The sequence below is a fragment of the Oncorhynchus clarkii genome, chromosome 6 (genome assembly GCF_045791955.1).
Source record: "Oncorhynchus clarkii lewisi isolate Uvic-CL-2024 chromosome 6, UVic_Ocla_1.0, whole genome shotgun sequence".
Classification (NCBI taxonomy): Eukaryota; Metazoa; Chordata; class Actinopteri; order Salmoniformes; family Salmonidae; genus Oncorhynchus; species Oncorhynchus clarkii.
In genome coordinates, this window is record NC_092152.1 from 37,139,574 (window position 1) to 37,157,321 (window position 17,748).

Genomic DNA, 17,748 nt, shown 5'->3' on the forward strand with positions numbered 1-17,748 from the left:
TGAGCGGAGCTGCAGACGACTGGTGTCCTTCAGCGTCTCCTTTTCTCCTCCTCCTGGGCAGGCAGGCAGGCAGGCAGTGCTGACAGGTGACTGATGGGGTGACACACACCTGTCAGTGCTTAGTCTCCCCGCACTGACAGACACTGACAGGAACGCCACCACCACAAACACACACACACACACACTGACTGGGACGCCACGAGACAAACACACACGCAAACTCAGAGACACACACAGCCCTTGAACCAACTCAAGTACAGCACAGTCTGTGTGTAGAAAAACTTGCCGCAGTTCACTGAAGTTTAATTATAGTTCTATTTTTGCATGTTGACTTAAACAAACCATAAACAAACAAACCATTGGGGCGGCAGGTAGCCTAGTGGTTAGAGCGTTGGACTAGTAACCGAAAGGTTGCAAGATCGAATTCCCGAGTTTACAAGGTAAAAATCTGTTGTTCTGTCCCTGAATAAGGCAGTTAACCCACTGTTCCTAGGCCGTCATTGAAAATAATAATTTGTTCTTAACTGACTTGCCTAGTTAAATAAAAAAAATATATATTTTTTTTAATTAAAAATAACGGTATAGGAATAATAAACCATACATGTCAACCTAAAGCTACATTATAAAAACATGTCTCTAACCCTATGCAAACAATAATAGCCAATGTCAAACACTGTCATGTCTCCTACTGTACGGCATTGATATTCATAACCAGTACAGTATAGAAGAAACACTCACAATACAGGTTGTAAATCATCTCTCTCCTAAACTACCACCATTGTGCCCTTGAGCAAGGCACTCCCAGTGTGTCGTGTGCTTGCCTGCGCGTGTGCTTTGCTGTGGTTGGGTACTGTGTCAGCAAAAAGAAGAAGTTCCATTCAAAGATGTATAAAGACTTTCTAAAGAGATTTACGTAAATCAAATTGATAGTGTTCCGTTTGGAGTCATTCATCTTGTGGTGTCCAAACAGAGGGCGGGGGTGTAGGGGAGGTTCATAGGCGGTGACTGATGGTCTTGGCTCTCCTCAGGGTGAGCAGGTGACTCTGGTGGAAGGGTACAGAGCAGAAGACTCTGTCTGAAGGCAACAACGGGAGCTCTGCTGACGGGTTGGTGATTACAAACCTGCAGAGAGAGTGGTACAGTAAGTGTGTGCCAACAGCAGAGGGAAGAGCAGCAGCATAGGTAGTGTACCTCTTCATGGAGGGGTTAGGTGGGTCCAGCAGGCGATACAGCCCAAAACACAGGATCTCCAACGAGTCCAGAGCCTGGCAGAACAACTCCTTGAAGTCCTCACACTGCAGAGGATATGGATGATAGGGAATCACTAGGACGTGTGTGTAGGTGGGCCTGTTTCTAGAACCGATGCACTGTGGGTTAGTGTGTGTGTGTGTCTATATACACTGAGTGTACAAAGCATTAGGAACACCTTCCTAATTTTGAGTTGCCCCCCCCCCCCCCCCCCGGTTGAGCCCTCTACTACTAAACCCCAGTTCAAAGGCACTATTTTGTCTTAGCCATTTTAAAATATGTATTTAACTAGGCAAGTCATTCCCCCTCTGAGTGGCCCACATGCAAAATCCATGTCTCCATTGTCTCAAAGCTTACAAAATACTACTCTAACCTGTCTCCACTCCTTAATCGACACTGATTGAAGTGGATTTAAGTGACATCAATAAGGAATCATAGCTTTCACCTGGATTTACCTGGTCAATCTATGTCAGAGAAAGAGCAACTCTTCCTAATGTTTTGTACACTCAGTGTAGATGTGTGTCCATATAGGTGTATACTGCATGACCAAAAGTATGTGGACCCCTGCTCGTTGAACATCTCATTCCAAAGTCATGGGCATTAATATGGAGTTGGCCCCCCCTTTGCCGCTATAACAGCCTCCACTCTTCTAGGAAGGCTTTCCACTAGATGTAGGAACATTGCTGCGGGGGCTTGCTTCCATTCAGCCACAAGAACATTAGTCGGGCACTAATGTTGGGCGATTAGGCTTGGTTCACAGTTAGCGTTCCAATTCATCCCAAAGGTGTTCGATGGGGTTGAGGTCAGGGCTCTGTGAAGGCCAGTCAAGTTCTTCCAAACCAATCTCGACAAACCATTTCTGTATGGACCTTGCTTTGTGCACAGGGCTATTGTCATGCTGAAACAGTAAAGGGCCTTCCCTAAACTGTTGCCACAAAGTTGGAAGCACAGATTCGTCTAGAATGTCATTGTATGCTGAAGCGTTAAGATTTTCCTTCACTGGAACTAAGGGGCCTCATCACGACTCAGGATAAGACCCAGATGTGGATAGTACGATTCTCAGAATATTTATTATAACAAAGGGGGCCGGCAAAAGGCAGGTCGTTGGCAGGCAGAGGTTTGTAAACCAGGTCAGAGTCAGGCAGGTACAGGATGGCAGGCAGGCACAGGGTCAGGACAGGCAGAAGGTCAGAACCGGGAAGACTAAAAAACAAAAACTTGAGAACAGGAAAAACAGGAAACACGCTGGTATGACCTGACAAGACAAGACGAACTGCCAACAGACAAACAGAAAATGCAGGTATAAATACACTGGAGACAATGGGGAAAAATGGAGGGTACCTGGTGGGGGGTGGATACAAGCACAAGACAGATGAAACAGATCAGGGGGTGACAGGCCTAGCAAAACCATGAACCGAAGCAGTCCCGTTCTCGTGTGAGCTTGTCTGACCTACCACTTCGTTCCTGAGCCGTTGTTGCTCCTAAACATTTCCACTTCACAATGACAGTACTTACAGTTGACCACGGCAGGGCACAAATTTAACAGACTGATTGTTGGAAAGTCATTGACTTCTTCAGTATGGGCCATTCTACTTCCAATGTTTGGCTATGGATATTACATGGCTGTGTGCTCGATTTTATACACCTGTCAGCAATGGGTGCAGTTAAAATCACCAAATACACTCATTTGAAGTGTCCACATACTTTTGTATACATAGTGTATGTCTGTGTGTGTTAGTAGTAGAAACTCACAGCGAGGCTGCAGAGAGGCTCATCCTGCAGTGCCAGCTGTGCCAGTTTGGAGCGTTGGCGCAGCGCCCACATCTTCACGGACATCTCCCCTCCCCGCAGCTGGTTGTCCTCTGCCAGCTGGGCCTCCAGTAAGGGGGTGTCGCCACCCGTCACCAGCGTACAGATCAGACCAGGCACGTTGGCGTTGAAGTACGTCTACACACCACAGACAGATCACAAGGTTAGATCAAGTTAGTTATTGGTTCTTTTAGCTAACCCTCAGCTCACAGTGACACTGTGTGTTCTACCTAAGGCCAATAACTAGAAATAGAGTTCCCCCGCCCTGTTAAAATATACAGGCAGTTTTTCAGGTTAGTTGACTGGTTAGCTAGCTATCTTGGGGAGGCTATCAATCGTCCACCATCTTTGGTGCTTCAAATGCATGATCTTATAGCATTGAGAAAAGTAAAACATAAGTGGTATCATGCGCCCAAATGGTAATAATACTTTCAAGCCATGAATTATAGCACTATTATAAGCAACTAAGTAGTACAACTATTGATGAATAACTATTGCTATGGATCGAATGCTTTCCAAATTGCTATGGCTATGCCTATGGATAGCTGGTCAAAAATAGTGCCCTATATAGGAAATAGGGTGCAACTTAGTACTCGGCCGTTGTGTCCTGTTCTGTCTACTCACGGCTGCCATGAGAGAGTCCAGTAGGTCGACAGAGAAGACGGAGCCTACAGAGAAGGCCTGGCTCAGGGTCAGGCTGGAGGAGTCCTCTTGGCTGTCCGCCTCGTTCACAAAGCACACGTTAGAGCTGTTCACTGGGGGAGAAAGGGACTGGTTAGTAGCCTAATTACAGTACAGTCATTATAGAGGTCAGTGAAAGTTTCTAATACTGTACTTTTTTTAATTTTTAGAATCAATTGTCACCATTCATCTATAACTACATGGTATTTACTGGTTTTCTCTGACCATGTGACCAGACCAGGAACGTCCAGTCCCTGTTTCAATGTAACAAAGCACTAGGGAGTGAAATAGTCACAATACCCAGCTCTACCAGCAGAGGGACAGTGGTGCCGGCGCTGTGAGCAGGGGTGGCCTCAGCCTTCTCGGGTATCGTAGGGATGTGGGAAAAGTCTAGTGTGTCTGCACAACACAACACATGTTACAATGGCACACACTGAACACAACAACTACAGAAGTATAAATCAGTGATACACATCTATACCATTTTTACTTTACATTTTGGTCATTTTAGCAGACGCTCTTATAGTCAGTCAGTGTAATCAAGGCAAAACCTTCAAACGAATGGGATTCCCAAAAGCATTTGCATAACATGATTGGTAAAACAGTGATTATTTTGTCACTAAACACGTGAACATTTCCGGTATTAGTGTGTATTACTAGGACATTATGCACCAATGTCCCTTACAAAACAATAACCCAACCTCAACACACACACACACACACACACACACACACACACACACACACACACACACACACACACACACACACACACACACACACACACACACACACACACACACACACACACACACACACACACACACACACACACACACACACACACACACACACACTCCTGTAGTACAGATAAACAGTCATTGATTGGCAGCCCAGGCGGGTCGGTCCAGCCACTGTATGGCTCCAGTGAGACAGCATGCCTTAATTATGGATTAATTGTGTCATTAGCACATTCTGCTGTTGGCGACACATTGAGCCTGTCAAGGTTAATTACTGGAACATGTTTATTTTCTGTCAGCTTCTGTGGCAGGCTGTCGCGTACACACACACACACACACACACACAACACACAACACACAGAAACACTGAGGTTCACACACATACATACACACACACATTCGCTCACACAATTCCCGGAACATTTCTGCTCAGCCTTCAGGACTTTCCCTCAGCCCCTGTCTGTCTGTCTGTCTGACCACAATCTGTATGGCGCTCATACCACGGACATGACACACACACTCTTCACAGACAATATAAACACACACACACAATCTCTCCTCTCACACTGAGAGTCCAGGCTTGAGCCAAGCCAACTAATCGAATATTAAAGCAGCCAACAAACATTTAACAGTAATATTCTCCCAGCCCCCTTGAACATTCTCCATGATTCTCTCTGGTCCCTCTCACTGACCGTGGCTCAGACCATGGTTATGACCACCAAACCCATGACCAAGCTCCAACCCCTGTCCGTGGCCGTGACTTTGAGTGTGACTGAGTGTGCAGCGTGGGCCTGGTTCGGGGCTGAAGCGGATGTGGTAGAGGTTGACACAGAAGTGGATGGTCTCCTTATCCTGCATGGAAGGCTCGATGTCGCTGGAGCTGGATAGAGAGCTGAGGACCACCACCATGGCACAGCGCTCCACCCTCAACGCACGCAGGTCTGCCCCACACAGAGGAGAGCCCTGGGGGAGAGAGTGGGGAGGGGGGAGACGGAATGAGAATAGGGTTATGGGGTGAGGGGACAGGGGGAGTCAGGCAAGGCTAGAGGACTGATACGTTCTATAGTCCCTAGACACCTCTTCTACCTAGTTAGTCTCTTTACTAGGCATTCTAGCGAATAGAGTATCCTGACCAGTGGAGGCTGGTGGGAGAAGCTACAGGACGGGCTCATTGTAATAACTGGAATGGAATCAAGCACATCAAACATATGGACCCCCCCCCCCCCCGTTCCATTTATTCCATTCCAGCCATTGCAATAAGTCTGTCCTCCTATAGCTCGTACCACCAGCCTCCTCTAATCCTGACCTATGCCTGTCGTGTATGTCAGCAAAAAGTCACGTTTCTGTAGAATAATGGATAGATTTCAGATCTATTATAGAGTATTCCCACATGTCCAGAGACTCACAGGCAGGAAGTAGATGTGGGGGAAGTATTGTATGTTGGGCCACTCCCTGCTGAAGTAGTGTGGGTCTCCCAGGAAGACGACCGTCCTCAGCTCTGGGGCCGTTAGGCTGCTGGCCCTCAGCGGCATCATGAAGTCCCCCAAGCCCAGCAGGCTGGATCCCCCATCCCCAAAGACACACACCACCACGTGGTCCTGCAGTGCCAGGGTACTGGCACTCTGTCTGGTCTGAGGAGGATACACACAGACACACACAAATGCATGACTGGAGATGTTTATTATGTTATTATTACATGCATGTACTCGAGCTGGCTAGGTACAAGTAAGCTAGTGCCAGTGTGTGAGACAGTGAGTGTGTACCTAATAGTGCTGAGAAATTAGTACTTTTTGAGGACGGTTTGGGTTCGGTTTGGGTTCGATTCTTAGAAAATGATCACGGTTTTTGACTTCAGCTTTAAAAAAAAAAGTTTTTTTGAAAAATGTCAATTCCAAAGCCAAATATAGTGAACATTCAATTGCCAAAACATTGAAAACATTCCATTGTCTCCGTCAGGTCCACATTGGGTAGACATCAACAGAAAAATATTACATTATTTTATTTAAATTACTATTTTATTTGATGACTTTATTTTTAAAGTGATCATCTCTGTTCAGTCAGAGGCAGCCAGTCAGCCAGCCAGACAACATTATCTCTGTGCACCCCAAACTGTACTGTCTTTAGTCCTCCTATTTAGCTCGTCTAGACTGCCTAAATATGCTGCAGAGCTGTCTGATTAAATCATTTAGCTAGTTCTTCAAAGTAGATAACACACACTTTCAGGAATCAATCAAATCAAATGTATTTATAAAGCCCTTTTTACATCAGCCAATGTCACAAAGTCCTATACAGAAACCCAGCCTAAAACCCCAAACCGCAAGCAATGCAGGTGTAGAAGCACTGTTTCTATCCCTCTCTCTCTTCTTGTTGTGTTGTGTACGTTCCTCTCTCATGCAGTCTAGGCGGTCTGTGTGTATCTTACCAAACATAGCAAGCGTAAAAGTGTCCGAGACAGAAATAACAGGCGCAATGGATTATGGTCATTGTAGTTAATTAAGGCGTTTCTGCACTGAACTAGGTTGAATATTTGCTTAATGAAAACTACAACTCCCTTCAGCCCAGAGTCGCACATAGTTCTTGACTTGATTTCTCTCGTGAATTATTTGATTTCTCTCTAGAGAAACGACACGTTGGGCTCACACAAAAAATAAACTAGATGGAATTCAAGTAATTGAACCGACGTCGGTCAATTAGTTGTTTAATACCCGGAATAAAAAATACATGTTAATCGCTCACCATTAGTGCCTAATTGCCTATCTGTCCATGTCCCAGTCTTACCAGTGAGATGTCCTTCAGGGGAACAGGTGGGCACCAGTGGAACAGTCCTGTAGAGTCCAGCCCCACCTCCTGCGGCTCCTCCTGCTGCTGCTGCTCCCACACACACTCCCTCTCTCGAAGAGTCTCTCCCTCTGGGCTACAGCAGAGGACACACACACAAACACAAGCCTCAGAGAGTGTAGGGAAGGAAGAAAGGGTGGAGGGAGAGAAGACAGGAGAGGCACACAGACTCATGCATGCAGACATATTACATATACACTGTCCAACCACTGGATGTCAAGAGCACAAAAGGGAAAATTAAAGGTATCCAATTGGGTAGAGGAATCACAGATAAAAAATGGTGGTGACCAGACCGGATAGACGGAGAGAGATAAAGAAAGAGAGGGAGACAGGAGTGAGAGGGATGGGGGGTGGGAAGAGAGAGAGGAAAGAGAGACACGGAGATAGAAAGAGAGAGAGAGCAGGGAACTACAATTTATTTAATCTGTATTCTGCTCACTAACTTACCTTCTGACCGTGCTCTCTCCTCCCCCCTCTCTCCTCCTCCCTCTCTGTCCTCTGACAGGATCTCCCAATATTAATGCCCAGAATGGGTTGAGTGAGGCGGCTGGGGAGCCAGCCCATTAATCAGCCTGTCAATCCCAGCCTGCTATTCCACTGTGCTCAGCTGTCCAGGACATAGCCTGCCCGCCCGCCCGCACCAGGTAGCCTACACTAATGACAGTGCAATATATCATGGTGAGTTTTAAATTAAGTATTTGTCTCAGCATGTTCAAAACAAACATATTCCTGTGTAGAAGGCTGTGATTTCTCACCTGAAGGGCAGAACTCCCAGTGATGGACGTCTGAAGCCTAGACTCATGGCGGAGGTGTTAGATGAGACTGATGGGACACACACACACGCACGCACATGTCACACACACACACACACAGATGAGAAACACACGGGTGAGAGACAGTCTTGCGGGTCAGACACACCCATAGGTGACAGACAGGCACATAAGAGACATAGAAGGGTGACAGACAGCCATTCTGAGTCTCTGCTCTGTGTGAAAATGTGTAATGAGGCGAACAGGACAGACAGAGGCGCTTGGTGCTTTCTACTAATATAGGTCCTAAAGAAAAGCCTGATTTTTCAGCCCAGTGGAGAAAAGTGGGATGAGGACTCCCCCTAGTGGAGGAGTTAGAGACTGCACCATCTCTGCACCTCTCAACATGACGTATCAGTTGCTTTGCTTCTTGTGAAACTGAGGTTAGTACTAAAAAGGTCTGCGAGTGTAAAAAGGCTTGTCTTGGTCATTGCATTGTTGCCGTACCATCTTTCTGCTCAGTGCACCTGCAGGGTCTCATCCTGGGCAAATCCTTAATGTCTCTGTGACACACAGAGCAGTACATACTCGCCCTGACAAACACACAGGTACGCAAAAATGACTAACATGAATACTCCCACTCCCTACATACAGAAGTATTTGAGTCAAGGCTCTAGTTTATGAACTAATATTAGAGTGGCACAGTACCTTCTGGCATCACTGGCATTGCTGGCTATGAGGAAACCCAGAGTCCACAGCTTTATTTTGATGTGACTGGGAGGATTCACCAACACACTGAGAAACAACAAAACAACTTTAACAGGCAGGAAGCAGCCCATCCACAAAACTACAGTTAATGTGGGGCGGCAGGGTAGCCTAGTGGTTAGAGCATTGGACTAGTAACCGAAAGGTTGCAAGTTCATATCCCCGAGCTGACAAGTCTGTCGTTCTGCCAGTTAACCCACTGTTCCTAGGCCGTCATTGAAAAAAAGAATATGTTCTTCTTGGCAACTGACTTGCCTAGTAAACTAAATAAATAAATGTGTAAAATAATTGAATACCTGTAATAGCATTATAAAAATGACTGCTACAACGACCACATAAATGTGAAGCATCTGCTTGGCATTTCCACTCACTACCAAAGATGGATTTTAACAGACATTTTGCAAGCAACCTCAGCTTTAGAAAACATAGCCGATTAAACATTTGATTTCAATACAGTTTTCTATTCTATCATCAAAGTCTCTTAGTTTCTATTCTATTGATTGGACTAAGATTTGTAGACTTTACCCTTTACAAAAGTTTTTTAAATCGCGTTGTTTAGAAGGACTGCAAAGGAAAATGTAGTTATTGCACACGCGCACTTCACTAAGTACGTGTTCCCTAACGGAAATATGCAGATAATGCTAGAACGCGCCAATAGGATCTCTCTAGCTCGTGCTTGGCTCTACCCCCCTCCTTGCATGTTCTGCCCACTATGGCTCATTTGCTCCCATTGGAAACAACTGGCTGTGGTCGATCTTGGTTTAGTTCTAAAAATCTTTGCTGCTACTACTACTACTACTACTGCTCCTGCTACTACAAGAAGAGTGGGGATCCTTAATAAATACTAATACTACTGCTGCTGCTACAACTACTATTACTACTACTGTTACTACTGCTGCTACTACTACTGTTACTACTACTACTACTACAGGAAGAGTGGGGATCCTTAATAAATACAAATACTACTGCTACTACTACAGGAAGAGTGGGGATCCTTAATAAATACAAATACTACTACTGCTACTACAGGAAGAGTGGGGATCCTTAATAAATACTAATACTACTACTGCTACTACAGGAAGAGTGGGGATCCTTAATAAATACAAATACTACTACTGCTACTACAGGAAGAGTGGGGATCCTTAATAAATACTAATACTACTGCTGCTGCTACAACTACTATTACTACTGCTGCTACTACTACTGTTACTACTACTACTACTACAGGAAGAGTGGGGATCCTTAATAAATACAAATACTACTACTGCTACTACAGGAAGAGTGGGGATCCTTAATAAATACTAATACTACTGCTGCTACTACAGGAAGAATGGGGATCCTTAATAAATACAAATACTACTACTGCTACTGATACTACTACTACTTCTACTGCTCCTGCTACTACAGGAAGAGTGGGGATCCTTAATAAATAGAAATACTACTACTACTACTACTACTACTACTACTACTACTACTACTACTACTACGATGCTACGACTACTGCTGCTACTACAGGAAGAGTGGGATCCTTAATAAATACAAATACTACTGCTGCTGCTACGACTACTACTACTACTGTTACTACTCCTACTACTACTACTACTACAGGAAGAGTGGAGATCCTTAATAAATACAAATACTACTGCTGCTGCTGCTACTACTACTACTGTTACTACTGTTTCTACTACTACTACTACTACTACAGGAAGAGTGGAGATCCTTAATAAATACAAATACTACTGCTACTACTACAGGAAGAGTGGGGATCCTTAATTAATACAAATACTACTACTGCTACTGCTACTAGTTACTTACTTGAAATCTTGGTCTCCGCTCTGATACTCAATCCCAATCAACAGCAACCTCAGCTTTAGGAAACATAGCCTGACACACAGATAGGCAGACAGGCACATAAGCAGACAGGCAGGCACACAGGCAGACAGGCAGGCAGACATGCACACAGGCAGGCAGACAGAGAGAGATCATGTTTGTTTGTAGTAATAGAACACTGATATGTCTCTCTGTAGCAGACTGACAAACTGACTTGCTGGCCTGAGTGAAGGACATCCCTATGAAGGAGGGGGACAGGTGCTCTGTGTAGATCTCATTGTAGAGGCCCTCTCTGTACAGGTTCTGCCAGGTGTCTCCGTCCTGCTGTGAAACAAAATGGCAACAGAGATTCAGTAGCAACAGAGATACCTGATAAAAAAGTACAGCACTGTGATGGAGTCTAGTATAACAGTTAAAGCTCCTGACTTTGGACCACATACTGTACCCCCTGGCGACAGGGGTTGGAGCCATGTCTCTCGGGTAAGCCTGACTGTGCCCCCATCTCCCTCTCTGCTCTCCCACCCTGCTTTCAAAAATACATCCAAATACTTAGTAAGGGATCAGAATAGTGCACTTTATTGTTGACATACCTCGATCTCACTCTGCATGGTGAACAGGTTGGTCAACAGCGTGGAGAGGCCAGGCACCAGGCAGCTCTGAGACATGAAACCCAGTTTGAGCTCTGCCAGGCAGATCACTGCATCACCTCGACTCCAGTCCCAGTTAGGCACGTTCTGTAGGAACGCCTTGGGAGCACACACACACACACCCACACACACACACACACACACACACACACACGACACATCATCTAGCAACAGTAGCCATACTTGTTTGTAAGATGTATATAGGCATCGGGGACAGGCAGCCTACCTTACTGTTGTGCTTCAACATCTGAACTATAATCCTGGTGTTGGGACAATACTGTTTGATGGAGATCACCCTGACAGAGGACAAACACACTTTTAAAACATGTTGCTTTATCTTATTATTTATCTTTAGCTGTGTGTCAGAAAGGATAACAAGGTAGAGAGCAGGTGAACGAGTGTGTGCGCGCGCGCGCGTGTGCCTGTCTAGCTATGTTTGCATGCACCTGAGCCCTCCCTACCTCATGAGATTGGCAGCGTCCTCCTTATGCTGGTCTGAGGTGAACCTGTCACAGATGATCAGGCAAGCTCCTGCTTTATGCATCTACACACAGAGGATAGCATCAAGCCAGTGTTACCATGTACCACAGTCACTAAACCGTCATTACTCTACATCCCTGTGTCCCTCCTGTACCCTTCCCAGTGTACGCGTCTCCCTCTCTGTGTTGGCGGCCTAGTTGTACGTGGTAAGCAGAGGCTAGCCAGTAACTTCTAGCCACTGTGGTGACGTGTTACCTTCCGGAGATCTAAGAGCCGACAGTAGCTCCAGGAGGAACAAGCTAGCTTCTTGCTCTAGATTCCACAACTGTGTACAGTTGGCTCGGTGTACAAATGCTAATGTTAGCATCCGACTGCTAGATGGTAGTATGTTCAGTAGCACGCTCAGTCAAGTCGAAGAGTTTGTCTGGACAAAAATGATTACAAAACCATTGTGTGGTGTCCCCACAACTGGTGTGTGTTATAATATTTGTGTGCAGACTAACTTGTATCAAAACAGTTGTGTCAAATGTGTTGTATGTCCGTTATCCAAACTGAGTGTGTACTTGGCTCCAGTACCTTAACTCTCTCCATGTCTCTCCTCTGCATCACTGAGCCCTGGTAGAAGGTGACCTTCAGGAACCACCTCAGGAAGAAAGCCTCCAGCTCCTGGTTAGGACGGAAGCTGGCAAAGGCAAAGATAGCAGTGTCTGAAACGGGACCCTAATCCCTATGTAGTGCACAACATTTGACGAGGGCCCAGGTTGGGCTCAAAGGTAACGCTGTGACTCACTTTCCCAGGAAGAGCACCTTGACGTCGACCTCTCCCCTGTCCTCGTGTAGAAAATCTTTCATGAAGGCAGAGGCGCTGCTCAGAGTGATGTGACCACACACCACCACATGGCTAGCGCGCACGCACGCACGCACGCACGCACGCACGCACGCACGCACGCACGCACGCACGCACGCACGCACGCACGCACGCACGCACGCACGCACGCACGCACGCACGCACGCACGCACGCACACACACACACACACACACACACACACACACACACACACACACACACACACACACACACACACACACACACGGAGGAACATTAACATGGATGGGTGGAGATAGAATGTTATAGTCTTTCTCTCGTTCTAAGAAGCATTATATCAGATATACTGAGGATTTAGTCGTTTTTGTTTAGGTCCAGTGTATATTATCATGTTGTGTGACATAAGAATGTACCTTGTAGCTGATACTACACCAACTGTTTTATTTTGGTCATCTCCGATAAACTGTAGTAAGATGACTCACGTCTTGCCTGAGACACCCGTGAAGCTTCCATCAAACCTCTTCCTGTTGATGATGATCTGAACCACCTCTGGGACAAAGTTGGCAAACAGACCCTGAGAGAGAAAGAGAGAGACATGATGTGTATCTAAATCACATCCACAATGGACCACTGACAGTGACTGCATCCCAAATGGCACCATATTCCCTATGAAGTGCACTACTTTTGACTAGAACCCTATGGGCCCTGTTCAAAAGTAGTGCAGGGATAGGCAACTTTGAAAGAAATCTGTAGTTTGCGGGCCTGCATACCCACATCCATACCCAGATATGTAGTCAGAGCCAGTCCTAGCCTTTTGGGTGCCCTAAGCAAAATCCCAAAAATGTTAGCTGACATGGGCTAATTTGTTTATTTTTGGAAATGTATCCACAGGCCTACAATATGGGGGGCCACGGGCCGCATCCCTGATATAGGGGGGATTGGGTGCCATTCGGGAAGCAGACAGTAGCTTTCATGGATTGGATTTTAATAGCACTTTCCTATGCTGAAAGACTCTTTACATTGTATGGGGGGAGTCAATACTGTCTTATGAGATGTACCAGTCCAATAAAGATGAAGATGATGACGAAGAGGCGTCCCAGGGTCGTCCTCAACTCCACGTCACCATAGCCCACCGTTGACATGGTAACAACCAGGAAGTAAACACACTCAAAGTAGTGGAGAGGTTGGGGGTTGGAGAGGTCCAGCCAGGGGTCACCTGAGTTCTCCAGCTGCAGCAAGACCAGGTCTCATGAGAGAGAGTGGTTAAAGTTGAGATCTGCATAAGGTGAAACAGTGCCACTGGTCGCCCCAGGCCTTTTGTTATTGTTTTGTTTATGAAACAGAGGAGATGAGCATCCAGCATTGTGGTAAAAAAAAAAAATCTGAGTACACACTCTACTATTCTATCGCGCGTTCAATGATGTCCAACATCATTTTTGTTGTTGAAGTATTGTCTTTGTTGTTATAATATCGCAAACAGACATTGCAGTTTTACCGCTACGGATTCCAGCTTTAACGTTAGCAGAATTACTCATTTTAGTATTAGTTGAATTACTCATAAACACACATTTACAACATTAGTGCAATAGTGCCTCAACTGTCTATCAAAATGGTTTGCTTATTTCTCTATGAATGTAAAGAGTGTGGAGCGAACCAAGACATGAATGGAAATGACACAAACACACCAGGTGGATGAAACCAGCTGAGGTCAGCAGTGTGCCTGTAAGGATGGCAACCAGGCGGGAGAGTTTCAGAGTGGTGCTGGGAATACAGAGTGACAGAAAATGTGAGTGGGACTGAGAGAACGTGTGAGAGAGAACGTGTGAGAGAGTGAGAAAGTTCCATTGTATTAACAGGCAGACATGCATTTAAAACAAGTCACATTGCTTGTATCTCATACATGCTGAAAATGTGAAAGTCAATGGAATCATCATCCTACTTTTCATCCCTGTTCCGGCCTCTATTTGATGCACATTTGATGGAAATTGCACATTGTAATTGGACCCTGTATATAGTATTCTTACTTACTTTATCATTTTCTTCTTATTTATAGATTGTGTGTGTTTTTGTTATATCGTATTTTTAGTATTACATCGTTATTGATTACTGCATTGTTGGGGTTAGAGCTTGCAAGAAAGACATTTCACTGTACTTGTGCATGTGACATTTAAACTTGAAACTTGATGTAGATGTACCGTATGTGTTGCTGTGTTACCTGTTGCTGTTGAAAACGTTGAGAATCTGCAGAACGACTGGTAACTCCAGTATGTGCAGAGCTCTGATGAACCTCAGACCTGGGCCAGATATACAAAATAAGGCATTAGCTTATAGGGTTGCAAAATTCCAGTAAATTACTGTAAATCTTCCAATTGGTGTTTCTTGAAAACCTGGGAATTGTAGGAAAGTTACCAAAATCTTGCAACACTAAACAACACTAACTTTTAGGAAAGTTACCAAAATATTGCAACACTCAGTTTGAAGAAGAAAAAATACAATAATAATAATAATAATAATAATGAAAAACTTATATTGGTTATTAAAACCAATATTGGGAGAGATTTTGAACATCCCATCCCATGTTGCTTTAAATGACCCATAACTTTGATGGCGTATAAGTGTGTAGGCCAACTGTATGTGGGTCGTTCCACCAATTCGGTGCCTTTAGAGAAGTGTAACTTGGTAAAAAAAAAAAAAAATGTACGTTTGATTTCACCTAATTTTAACATTTTGTCATAATGCCTATATTCAACAAGTTTTCCCATCTCAAGAGGTTAAATTTAAATAGTATAGTAAGTGCCAAATAAAGTTACAGGGTTGACTGTAACCGGTTGACGATTTCATCTTTAATCAGCCATAAATCCCATTGTGACAGGGCGAATGGAAGCTTGTTGTGTGCAACAGGGAGTGGAAATTGAATGCAAGCTTCACAAAAAACTAAAAATAAATCTAGCCTATGGGTAACTGGATTGACATGTTATGCTCGACCAACTCATTATTTGACCACAAATTGGCCAAAAAGAGTAGAACCAGCTCACCTGCTTTTACACAGTGTTTTGACTATTATATGTTCAATGTTTCTTTTGATAGAAATATTGTAAAAGGAATTATTTCACCAAATTAAAATGAGAGTTCAGGTCACGTAACAGGGTTGACCTTAAAATGAGGGGCCAACGTAAATGAATCACGAATGACATTAAATAAATAATAATCTTCGGAAATGACTTTGTCAAAGCAAACAAAATAACTAGGGCTTTACGGCAGTGAAACTTGGGAGAAATGTTGGGGTTAAGTGGGTTAGAATCTTCCTAGAAGTGACAGAGGGCGCACAGCGGGAATGGTCAAAATGCTGAATTTTGGCACTTTAGCAAGTATGTCAGAGGAGGCTGGTGGGAGGAGCTATAGGAGGAAAAGCTAATGGTGATGGCTGGAATGGAATAATGGAAATGTATCAAACATAGAGAAACAATATGTTTGATTCTATTCCATTATTCCTTTCCAGCCATTACAATGAGCCTGTCCTCATATAGCTCATCCCACCAGCCTCCTCTGGTCTTTATTCATATAAAACAATCTGATTAATTGAATTCTCCATGTGGTCTATTTTAAAGGGCACTTTATTTAATGTACAGTAACAGGCTTTCAAAATGCAATATTGGTTAAATACAATTTATAGTTAAAATATCAGAGGCGCAAAAGGCACTCTTTGTGGAATGACCCATGTATGAGTGTCTTACCCAGCCAGGCTCGACGGGAAAACAGGGTAACAAAGGAAGGAGCAATGGTGAAAAAATCCACCAGGGATCTCAAGTCAACCCAAACCATCAGCTTATCCTGGGCCGCCAAAAACTGGTGAACAATGACACACAGGAAAGACAGAGTAATGCACACTGCATTGTCTAAACCCAAAATGTGTGACATTATTTTGTATGTGTCCTATTAGCTAACTGCCTCACCCTGAGCCCAAAATACAGAAGGTGGCAGATGTTGAAGCCCAAATCAATGAGGAAAGCTATGCTGTATTCTTTCATGCAGGACTCTACTGGGCTGAGAGGAGCGGGAGAAGACATTTTAGTTTCCCTCTGGCTCTTTGTCTTGGACCTTTCTTGTGAACAAACAAAACTTTGTTTTGATCCCATCACCATGGTATCATGATGCAACTCACTCAGTAGAGAGGATGATATAGGTCACGATGGAGCCGATGTTGAAACAGAATATCAGCACCATCTGTTGAGGAAGGAAAGTGTGAGAAATACAATAGCGGGACTGAAGAAGAAAAACATAAGAGTACTCTTCCTGCATGTCTTGTGACTTACTAGGACTTTGCCAGGCAGATGTTGAGCCGATATCACAGAGAACGCCCATTCCTTCAAGGCATTCCTCAGATTGAAATCTGTCTGCACACTAATGCTCTGCAACATCACAATAACAAGACTCTACCTGTTCATAGGCCGGCACAGTACACACCAGATTGACATGTGGTCACACTGTAGGTGTAGGCTTACATAACTCTCCCTTTGTCACCCCCTACTCTCTCTCCATCTTATCTTTCTACCTTCTCCCCTCACCTGTCTGTGTGCCCAGCGCTGTCGTCGGGGTCTGAAAATCCCAATGCTATTGAACCCTCTGTGAGCAACCTTCCAGAGCAGCAGGGCCAGCAGCCCCCCCAGGAAGACAGACAGGGAGGAGAGGAGGAAGGCCCACCACAGCCTGTGCCCCCGGTAGAGGCAGTGGGTGTGGGAAATGGGAGGGTAAGTGTGGGGGATCTTCATGGCCATGGGGATGTGTCAATAAATGTGTGGAGCAAAGGTGGGCGGGGTGGTGTAGGTGTAAATGGAGGCAGTCACCATCAGTTTTACATTTCCTTTTGAGGCCAAGAAAAATGTGTTAGTCTAACTTGGCCTGTGTTTTAGTGGATTGAATGGTTGTTCCATCTACTAGCTAGCTGTCAGTTACATTGTGGTATCCCTATGATGGCATATCATTGGTAAAGAAAATAAACCATTACATTACATACAAGTGTCAGTAAACTCCCTAATCAGCAGATGCCAATTTGTATGTTTTTGTGAACGACATAATGGCTAACTAACGTAACGGTAGGCTAAAAACGTTAGCTAGTTAGCTAACGATAGTTAGC

At 44.7% G+C, this 17,748-nt stretch overlaps 1 protein-coding gene across 1 annotated transcript; it reads right to left on the reverse strand.

Moving 5' to 3' along the window:
* Window positions 1–871: 871 nt before the first annotated feature.
* On the reverse strand, window positions 872–16,952 carry LOC139412365 (calcium-activated potassium channel subunit alpha-1a-like). Its single transcript, XM_071159179.1, has 25 exons — window positions 16,928–16,952; window positions 16,777–16,838; window positions 16,568–16,658; window positions 16,349–16,460; window positions 14,830–14,908; window positions 14,300–14,375; window positions 13,673–13,843; window positions 13,097–13,188; window positions 12,578–12,688; window positions 12,364–12,469; window positions 11,769–11,851; window positions 11,534–11,603; window positions 11,251–11,406; window positions 10,875–10,984; window positions 10,646–10,714; window positions 8,774–8,839; window positions 8,573–8,658; window positions 7,257–7,525; window positions 5,885–6,109; window positions 5,171–5,441; window positions 4,039–4,137; window positions 3,682–3,812; window positions 3,001–3,195; window positions 1,192–1,295; window positions 872–1,122 (listed from the first exon to the last, which is right to left on the reverse strand). The coding sequence occupies exons 2-25, from the start codon at window positions 16,836–16,838 to the stop codon at window positions 993–995; spliced, it is 2,964 nt and encodes a 987-aa protein (XP_071015280.1). The 5' UTR covers window positions 16,928–16,952; the 3' UTR covers window positions 872–992.
* Between the last annotated feature and the right edge of the window lie 796 nt (window positions 16,953–17,748).

Bases quoted from the DNA above. Each gene is read 5' to 3' on its own strand.
- LOC139412365 (XM_071159179.1), bottom strand. From the start codon at position 16,838: ATGGTGCTGATATTCTGTTTCAACATCGGCTCCATCGTGACCTATATC. The intron at 8,659-8,773 runs GTACTGTGCCAC...TGTGTTTGTCAG, and splicing joins AATGCCAGTGATGCCAGAAG to GGCGAGTATGTACTGCTCTG. The intron at 1,123-1,191 runs GTACACTACCTA...CTCTCTCTGCAG, and splicing joins CCTAACCCCTCCATGAAGAG to GTTTGTAATCACCAACCCGT.